The sequence below is a fragment of the Panicum hallii genome, chromosome 1 (genome assembly GCF_002211085.1).
Source record: "Panicum hallii strain FIL2 chromosome 1, PHallii_v3.1, whole genome shotgun sequence".
Classification (NCBI taxonomy): domain Eukaryota; kingdom Viridiplantae; phylum Streptophyta; class Magnoliopsida; order Poales; family Poaceae; genus Panicum; species Panicum hallii.
In genome coordinates this window covers 48,809,969-48,820,353 of record NC_038042.1, presented here as the reverse complement: position 1 = coordinate 48,820,353, position 10,385 = coordinate 48,809,969, and the positions used below count along the sequence as shown (strand labels likewise).

The 10,385-nt window shown below is 42.6% G+C and overlaps 1 protein-coding gene across 1 annotated transcript; it reads right to left on the bottom strand.

The window, feature by feature from the left end:
• Positions 1 to 1,036: 1,036 nt before the first annotated feature.
• On the bottom strand, positions 1,037 to 8,946 carry LOC112878926 (GRIP and coiled-coil domain-containing protein 2). The gene is made up of 8 exons (XM_025943200.1): positions 8,675 to 8,946; positions 8,382 to 8,588; positions 5,102 to 8,266; positions 3,699 to 4,542; positions 2,928 to 3,586; positions 2,507 to 2,651; positions 2,349 to 2,427; positions 1,037 to 1,458 (listed from the first exon to the last, which is right to left on the bottom strand). Exons 1-8 carry the CDS (start codon positions 8,828 to 8,830, stop codon positions 1,356 to 1,358), a joined length of 5,358 nt encoding a protein of 1,785 aa, XP_025798985.1. The 5' UTR covers positions 8,831 to 8,946; the 3' UTR covers positions 1,037 to 1,355.
• Positions 8,947 to 10,385: the final 1,439 nt, after the last annotated feature.

Here is a 10,385-nt window from a genome sequence, read left to right as displayed (position 1 = left end):
TGAGAGGAAAAAACAGGCCAACAGCACCATCATTCCTCATCAGACTAACAACATCAAACAACCTCATTTTAGCAATGTCATAGCAGATCACATAACCACTAAGGATAATACCATGAACTGATATTAACCGACCACTGAACCAGATTTTAAAAGGACAACTGATAAGTTCACAGCAAAGAATGAAGATAAACCAAATCCAGATATTGCCATAGTGAGATAACTGAGTACATATCTTAGGAGTATCGGACTGACTCCACACAGGACATATCCTGCAGCCTAAAATTACTAAGGTCTTCTTATCCATGAGACATTCTTGTAACCTCCAGCTTGGACTTGTCTCCATTCACACCATCAGCCTTCTCTCTACTGACCAGGAGTAAGTCCACCGTCACCTCCGAAGGACCTAGACGGCATCTGTTGACAGCAATGTTCTGTAGTTCAGTGACCGAGATCTCAGGATATGCAGAATTTGATTTTTCAAGATTATCAAGGCCTGAGAACTCAGTTTCAGAGATTATTGCTGGTAGAATAATTTTACCGGACAATTCAGCATGGCTAGCCACCACATTCCTGGCGCGATCGGCCTCCTGTTGTTTCTCCCACCTTTGTGCTTGCTTTGCTGAGTCTCAACATTGCAGGCTTTGCAGCCCGTGTTCTTCTCTTGCATTCTGCCACTCCTTCTAAGTCCATCCTCAGAGATTCACTCCTAAGTCCATCCTCAGAGATTGGGGTTTTCATCTTTTTGTTGCTCCTGAGTACCATTTTGTTGTTCCTGGGTGAAGTCTTCCTCTTTCTGTTCTGCTGCTGGGTTTGTATGTAGGAGGAACCGAAGACAGGGCTCTCTGGTTCCTTGGGGCTGTCAGCTTCAGTGCCTTCAATCACAGCTTCAGCTTCAATATGCTTTGTGGAGTATATTTTGCTTATAGTTCGTTACAAAACCTACAGTTTTCATTACCTTTTGTGAAAAGCAGTGTTGATGCCATGACAATTCATGCCTTATGCAGCTACAAAAACAATTTTGGGAAACAATGCTCGAGACTGCAAATGCTTTCGTTTCCAGCAACGAATTAACGATGATGGACATCAGCAGGGCATCGAGGCCACATGACCACATCTACTGCTACCACTTGTTCAGTATAACAAAGATTCAAAGAATGATAATGTTATTTTCTGCACATTACATTTCCTGTGCGAAATTTCAACATATACTGCTCAAGCACAAATCTGAGCAGGAGGGAGAAAATGAAAAGAATGGCATTTGTACCACCTACCATGTATGGTATGAAAGAAAGAAGAAACTGCCAATACTATTTTACAGTTATGCTATGAAGTGGGTTGGGTATTGATGAGTAGTGTCACAAGATGCTGCCCAGCAACCATAGGTGCAAGAAGAGCCAGTACACCATAAGCCCTAGCCTCGCTCGTGGCCGGTTCATCAAAATTTGGCTCCCCGAGACCCTACAGAAAGACTCAAGTTGATTAGACCAAAGTGCACTTCTGAACAGAAGTAAGATGCATTACTCTCATAGGAACCAACCATCAACTAATCAATAAAATGGATACAACACAAGGTTTATCATGCATTTCAAGAAATAAATTTGACTTGTCATGTTCTATGAATTTAACTCTTCTTTCCACTGAGCCCAGTCATAAATGAAGAAATATAGAGTAAATTAATAACCCGAGAAATTATGCAAGCTGCTTTGATCCTGGTGTTAAATGAAAACCAAAAGTATTTGTTAAGGTAGTAAAAATTTAGTCCGCCTCTAAAACTCCATGATCAGGATTAAATTTGTTTTAGGAGAACACACAAAGCGAGGAAACAAGATAGCCTAATTACTGGTCTGCACTGGATAAGCCCTCTTATTGGTGTTGGAAAGACAAGGCAGTATTTGTTAAGGCCAAAAGTTCTGTATGCACCTAATTACTGATTTGGGCTTGATAAGCTCTCCTATCAATACTGGAAAAAGAAGGCAATATTAAGAACTGACCTTTGGTAACTTCTCCTCGGTATAACAAAAAAAATACTAAGGTTCTAAGGGATACCGAGGGAGGGCGTAGCAGCTATAATTATTAGGGTGCAGGTAATCCTTTTTAAAGCTTAAGTTGTACATGCATTCCACAGAATAATTCATCATCGGAAAAATGGGTCCCCTTTTTTCCCTTTGGAAAAAGTGCAAATATTTGTTCTGCAAAATCAATTGAGACCGAGAGAGCTAAGCAGTGCAAGTTGCTGAAGTGAACCACTACAGTTCAAGGGTTTCAGTGAATGCTGAGCATAGCCCACCTCATTCTTAAGTTTCCAACACACAAGGGCAGCATTATTTGTAATAGTGTAATCAGCTTACCAGATAGCATCAACCCTATCAGCGATGTGCTTTCCCTGTGCTGGAATCAAGCCAGATGTATGTAGTGATTTTATACGCCCTTCAAAGACAAGAACAGTGCTGTTATTTACACATTAAAATGTAGTGGGAAAAAACTCAAAAGAAGTAGGCTACAATACCTTTGTCGTCTGAATCCTGTGAAGCAATTAGTCGTTCTGACTCTGAGCCAATATTAAGAACAAGATGATCCGATGATCCCTTCCGCATTGTTCTAGCATGTGCAGCAGTAGAGACAGATGAAATTGACGCCTTGCCCATTGGTCCCTGCAGAGTAGTTCAAAAGATCAACTTATAACCAAACATAAATATATCTGCACAGATCTGTGCTAGTATGCAAAGAATAGTCCTGTGCAAAAAGTTGACAAACTACTAGCATCAGAACACCATAACAACAAAGGCAAGGTTAATGATACTTGTGGGCAGTGAAATCACAACTAAAGAACAATATATTACTTCCAAACATTACGAATGCCAGTAACATATATTGGAAGATTAAAAAGAAGGATAACTAACTACAAAGAAGCAGAAACCAATGCTTACCACATCTTCAATCTCAGACACATCTGAACCAATTGCTGAGGAAGATGCTTCAAATGATCTGTCTTTACTAGAATCTGGTTGCGCGAGTCGTGCATGGTACAAGTTCTCAAGCATCTTAACTTTTGTTGACAACTCATCAACTGCCTTTTCCCTGGACTGCAGCTTTGCTCCTAGCTCCTGTATTATGGATTTAGCATTCCCAGCTTCAGTACTTGAAGCAATTATTAGTTTTTCCAGCTTCGATAAGAGAGCTTGTGTGGTAGTAGGTTTGTTATCTTCTACTAAATCTTTTCCTCCGAGATATCCTAACCGCTGAATCATCCGCTCCATACTAACGGTTACCTCAAGGAGTTCACTGCTTTTGGACTCCAACTCCCTACTATTCAAATCACTATTTCTGGAAACCTCCCTCAGCTGTTCTATTTCACGAGTATATGATTCAACATTTAACTGTAAATCTTCATTTTCATATCTTAAGGTCTCAACCTCACGTTGAAGTGCACTGAATCCATCAATGACAGCAAAGAATTTGTCAATTGGACTAGGCAATGCTGCCTCTTCCCTCTGCAAATGTGACTCGTCTGACAGCAAGTTTAACTTATTTATCTTCTCAAGAAGGGCTTCCATTTGATTTTTTGAAATTGCATCTTCGGTTTTACCTGGATTTTTGAAGAAAAAGAGTTCAGCAAGATGGAACAAGTAAATATAAGTTGGGAACCAAAAGAACATAAAGAATAAAAGAATGTCCGATTATAATTTAGTACATTTTACCTCTGTCGGTTGTAATTTGAGTATGCTCAAGTGATAGCAACTCTAACTCCTTTGCCTTCAATGTACCCTCCCTTTCCTGGTATTCCTGCATCTTTAGTTCCATTCTGTTGCATTCATCCTGTAATGTTTCAAGCTCTTTCTCCAGCATGCATGTCCTTTCTAATAACAACTGGTGGTCATGTGCAGCAATTTCAGTAGCTGATTCAGCTTGTTTAAGCCTTATTTTAAACTCATCCAATGAAGTTATCACACAACCCTTAATAGCAGATAATTCTTCAGATTTGGACTTCAGAATTGTAACCGTAGACAGTAAAGCATCAGCCACCTTATTATAATCATTGGCATCCTCATCCATCAGATCAGATACAGTTACTTCTAGTTCAGATCTTGTGCTTGACCTGCCTGTAGCCAACTCTATTGCATATCCTAGATCAACCACATCATCAAAAACAATTTTAATCTGCTGGATGCAATAAATACATTTTGATGACATTGCTCTCAGCTCTTTTTGTAGAGAAAGCACTTCAGATTCTTGAGCTCTGTTATGAGCATCCTTGTTTCCCAATTCAATCTTCAAGGTGCCATGCTCTTCTAGAGTATGAGCAAAGTTGTTGCTCGCCAGTTGCAGAGCACGAAGCACCAACATAATATTGCCATTCATGTAGGATGACAAATCTTTCGAAAAACTAGAAAAGTATTCAGCTTGGCTGCTCAACTGTTCAACAATAGTAGAGAAGGACGAAGTATCATCAACATTCCCTTTTCTAGTTTTGCTGTTGACCAATCTTTCTGTAACAAAGCTATCATAATCTGGAAGAGAGAGAAGTGTTGAGAGTTCGGACTCCTGTACCATTTATGATCATGCAGAGGTCAAGTTAGCACAATCATTATACCTGATATGAATTGGCAAACCAAAGGGGGAGAAAAGGGAAAAACTAGAAGGGAGGAAGTTTACAATTGTATAAGGTCCACCTCTTAATTGCATGCATAACATACAGGCAAAATAATATATCAAGTGAAACTAGATGGCCATGTCAATAGTGGATTCCATTTGTTACCATTAGTTATCTATTATCTTACTAACAAGATCAGACACAACATGTTGACAGTTCTTAATTAGATTACTCATTCATCTATCTTGTACACTGGTGGGAAGCAATAGCACACACTAAGGACAATGCTACAGAGTTCACAGGACCAATAACACAAGAACTAGATGAGCAACTATGATGATTAAACAAAGCAAGCAACTCGGTCCAATGGTAGTGAAACATTGCTGGAACTTTGAAGTACTCTGGATAGCTCTAGAAAACCAGCAAGTTCAATAAACCAATAAATTATTTCCTTTCATTGGACAGAATGTAGAAGCCTAAACAAAATGCATGATCATAGGAAAAATTTACCTCCGCAACTGCATCATTCTGAAAGCCCTTTGCAGCAAGCTGCTCATGCATACTTTTAACAATAAGGCCCATCTCTCTCAAGCTGTTGATTGTCTTTCCAAATTCTTCAGCCATCAGAGATAAGTGACTGTCATCCATTACAAGCATGCTAAGCTTCTCGAGGTAACCATGATGTTCTGTTGAATGACTTTGTAAGTTTCCATGAGTTCTATCCAACTCCTCCAAACATTTGGCTAGCTTAGCATTAAGAGCATTGATTTCTGTTTCATGTTTCACTTCAGCTTCATTCTTTTCAGCATCAAGAATAGAAATATTTGATCTAGCCTGTGATAGTTCATCTTGCAGTAAATTAATGGTAGCATTGGCATCTTCAAGTTTGTTGACATTTATAGCCAGTTCCTCATTTGTTTTCTCCAACTCCTCCTCTATAGCAGCAGTATGCAACTGTACTTGACGTTTTTCTTCAGAAATGGAAGAAATATGATCATTTACTTTTCTCAATTCATCTTCTAACACATTTATGGTGGAAAGGGCGTCAGAAAGCCTGCTAGCATGTAAGGTAATTTGCTCATTTGCTTTGTGTAGCTCATAATCAAAAGAACTCTTAGCAACTTGAGATTCCTGGATGTATTGGGCAATCTGGCTAATTTTTTCCATAGGCTCCTCAAAGGGCTGATCAACAGGAAGAGCAAGGCTTGATATTGAATCAGACAGAGTGCCCAAGGAAGCTCTGGCTTCTTCCAACATGCTTTCTACTTTTCCCTTTTCATCATTAAGGGTAACAATATCTAATTGCAGCTTTTCAAAATGTGCAGATTGCAAAGATACATGCTCAACATGCTCTCTGAGGTCTGTCATGGAAGATTCTCTTGATTCTATCTCATGTCTTAGATTCTCAATATCAATGTTCTTTGCACCCAACTCTTGTTTTATCTTATCTGCTTCGGAGGTTTTCTCAATCAAAGCTTGGTTTAGATTTTCTGTTTCCATGCAACTCTCATCCAGAGCATGTTTAAGCCTTTCAATCTCAGAGTTTTTCCCGTCCAAAGCTTGCTTCAAATCATCTGTTATGGAGTTATTTTCATCCAAAGCATGTTTTAGCTTCTCTATCTCTGAGTTCTTTATGTCCAAAACTTCTTTTATATTCTCTGTTTCAGATTTATTTTCATTTAGAGCATATTTAAGCTTCTCTATCTCAGAGTTCTTCCCTTCCAGAACTTGTTTCAAATTCTCTATTTCAGAGCTCTTTTGATCGAGGACTTGCTTGAGTCCTTCACGCTCATGTACCAGACCCTTCCCCTTCTTTACAGCCATTGATAACTTCTCTCTAAGCAATGATGATCTCTCCTCCACCCGTTCGAGCTCCTCCTGCACCAAGTCCTTTTCATTTTTCAGAACATGAATTTCCTCCATCATTCTATGCAGTTCACCAGTCCTCACAGATCTATCGATTATGTCTTCCTCGAGAATTATCTTACATAGTGATGATTCCTGATCTAGGGTATATAGAAATGTTTGCAGCTTCTCAAAACTGTCAGTCCCAATAGGAAAGGATTTGGTTCTTTGTTGGATGTTGCTGAGGCTCTGCTGTACTAATTTGGCAGTATCCAGAGGATCATTACCTTCCAATGTGACATCAGAAAATTCTGCAAATGCCTTTATCAGCTCATTATTCTGTGAAGAGGCAACAGACAATTTATCAATAGCATCATTATATAGGGACATCAACTCTGAATGTTCATTTACAAGCATGTCTTTTTCCTGTTTCTCTTCCAGTAGCACAATTGTCAAACGGTCAATTTCCTCATGCATCGAAACCAGCTTTGATTCATGTGCAGCCAGTCTAGCCAACATGTCAGCAGATTCACTATGTAACCGGGCTACATCATCTTTGGCCTGGTTCAGCGAGCTGACAAGCCAGCTGATCTGAGAATCAAGTTCACCAGTTAAAACCGAATGTGGAATGTCAACCGAGCTTAAAATGCCTTTAACTTTGTGGTGCTCTGAGAAGATCATATCTGCAATTTTCTTCTGCTCAATTAACCATCCCAACCTGTCTGCCATCTCCAAGGAAAGCAGATCCTCTGGAAATGTTGCCTCCGACATGATCTCTTCAATGCGTTGAAGAACCCCATCTTTTAGTGAAAGGGATGCCTGGAGAGAAGTAAAGGCACTGTTTTCTTCATTTAGTTGCTCGATGCTGGACTTAGCAGCTTCCCAAGCACTATACGTTTCTCGAAGCTCATCCAAGCATTTCTCATGCTCAATCGTCTTTTCATCTAGAGAAACCCTTAGCTCCTCAACTGTGCCCTCAGCTGCTTGCAAGGCATCAGACTTCTTTTGCAACTCTGCCATGCAACTTTGAAGCTCAGCCGTCTTTTCAGCCAAGGCCTGCTTCAAGGAATCACGGTGCTGCACCAGTGACTTGCCCTTCGTAACAGCCATGCTGAGCTTCTCCTTGGTTGTTGATAACTTATGCTCCATCTGCTCAAACTCTGCCTTAGCTTTGCTTGCCTCCGCATTCGCTGCATCTCGAGCGGCTTTTACTTCCTCAAGTTCATCGGCAAGAGCCTTCTTCTCTTCAGCAAAAGTGTTCAGCTTCTGCAGGAAATCCACCTCATTTCTCTTGCTACTGACCAATTCCTCTGTAACAATACCTAAGATGGTAGCTAGGTCACCTTGCCCTGTGGCCACAAAACCAGGCTTCACCTCTGCTAAAACTTGCTCAAGCTGTTCAATACCCATAGAGACCTGCTTGTACTTCTCTAATAGCGACAAAGTCTTTCTTTCCAGAATAGAAATCCCATCCTGGTCAGCACCCTCAAAGCTGGCATCATCTTGCCCAACCACAGCATCAATTGATGCAAGCATCCGCCCAACCACTTGCTCAGACCCTTCCCTCCATGAACCCAGGTATACATCAGCAACCTCCTTTGACACCTCTGCCTCCGCAACCCTCGTATGTAGGCTCTCAATCTCCTGCTCCCTGGCTCGTGCCACTGAATTAAGTTCAAGGACAAGCCTCGAGCAGTCGTCCAGCATCGAATGTAATGGCGTCTCATCTAGGTCCTCCCCATGCAACGAAACAGAAGCTACCTGCCCAACCATCTCCTGTAGCATCCTCCGGAGTGCCACTGCCTCGCGGGCAAACGCCTCCTTCTCTTCCTGAACCAAAACAACTGTGCGTCACATCACGTGCTAGAGCTTGCCCGGTGCAAAATCATGTGCTGAATCACGCGAGGCCAATCCAATCCATTGTGGAGGCAAGAGGAAGCAGCACCTGGTACTTGCGGAGCTCGGGGGCAGCGCTGGACACCTCAGGGAAGTCGATGACGGCCATGGACTCATCCAGCGCGCGGGCGGAGCGGGAGCCCGCGGCGGCGAGGTCGTCGGGTGCGTCCTCGAAGGTCTCTCCGCTGGTGGCGTCGTCGGCCGGCATGTTCACGAGGACGCCGCCGTCCGGGTCCGCCCCGGGGCTCCGCGCTTCCTGCAGAGCGAGAGGAGCTCCTCTAAGAAGCCGTTGGTCCGGAGCCCGGGCCCATGCATCGGAACGGAGTCGACTTGGCGCCATACCTGCGCGGGAAGTTCGACGAGGACGCCGTCGCTGCTGCCGCTCTCGTCGGAGTGGGCCCGGCCGCGATGCGGCGAGGAGCGGCGTCGGGCGGAGGGGGAGGAGGACGAGGAGGAGGAGGACTTGGGGGAGGAGTCGGAGTCGGAGTGATCGCCCATGGCGGCGGCAGCGCTAGATCTGGGCCGGTGGGGGGATCCGATCAAGCCATCGGTGTTCGGCGACGCGGGGGAAGAGCAGGGGTATCAGGTGGAATGTCTGGTTCGGTGGAGACGATGGCGCGTGGGCCAGTCCCCGGGTGCGTGGAGCCGAGCTGCAGGCTGCGGCTGCGGCTGCCGCAGAGGATCGGGGCAGAGCGTGCTTACACGTGGGGCCCGGTTGGCAGTGGGGGAGCTGGCGGTGGTGATTTGTCGATGTGGTGCTGGTTGACTGGCTATTGCCAGCGGCGCGGCGACCGAGGGCTCACCTGGCGGTGCGTGAGGACGTGCTCCCTGCGGGGATCCACTGCGCAGCCCAAGATCCGTTCCGTTCGTGTCCTGTGTGGCTGTGTCTTCGTTCGTTGACCCCGTGACACTCGGCACGGTCAGGGAGGGAGTGAGGGAGGTCCCGTTGCCACCTTTATTTGAGAGGGAAACGGGCCCATGTTTCAGTGGGAAACGGGTCCTAGGCGCCCAGCCGTCTTGGGCTCTTGCGTCTTCCAGGGGCGTCGCGCGCGGAGCCCAACACCCACGAGATCAACACACGAGATCACAGGAGGAGCGAGAGTAGATGGGCGCACTTAAGCACTTTCCTGTTCCGTTTGTGAACACCTGGAATGCGCCTTCACAACGCTTTCCTTTTTTCTGTTTTTCTGTTGAGAGGAACATCTTTTTTCTGAAATAAAGAGAGGAACATCTTTTTTTTAGGCTGAGAAAAATATCATCAAACTTAGAGAAGAGATGGAAAAAAAGGAAAAAGTCCTTTTTAACTCACTAGACTTTAGGACAAATCCGTATTTTCTCTCTGGACCCTAAATCCGCGTTTTCTATCTAGACAATGAAACCGTCCGCCTGAACTCCTCGGACTTGCGATACCGAACACATGACCTCCTTAGCTGGTTTCTCTTAGTGGTTTTTCTCCTTTTCGTTTATGTTTATTTTGGTTGAATTGTTAAAAAACATAATAAATCACAAATAAAGCATAAAATAAAAAATTTAATTTTTTTACTCTACATGAGTAGATCCATGCACTGAACATATGATATGATATAATTTAGTAAAAAAATTTGTATTTTTAGATATATATTTTTCTATAATTATTATTTCATAGCTACAGTTCTGTGGTCAAATTATGGTAAAATTTTTATGGTGGGCTAATCATTATATGCGTAAGCTGTAGTAAAAATTTCATGCTCATTTGATCATATATGCTTGAAAAACTAAAGAGTCTTTGGTATAACTTGGAATATAATTGCTCAAACATATATGATTAAATGAGTATAAAAATTTTACTACGGCTCATGCATATAATGGTTAGCCCACCACAAAAATTTCACCATATTTGAACCATCGAACTGTAGATATGAATTAATTACACAAAAATATATATATATCTAAAAGTACAATATTTTTTTAAAAATTATATCATATCATATGTTCACTGCATAGATCTACTGATTCAAAGTCCAACAAAATTGATTTTTTTTATTTCATGATTTTTTTTATTTACTATGATTTT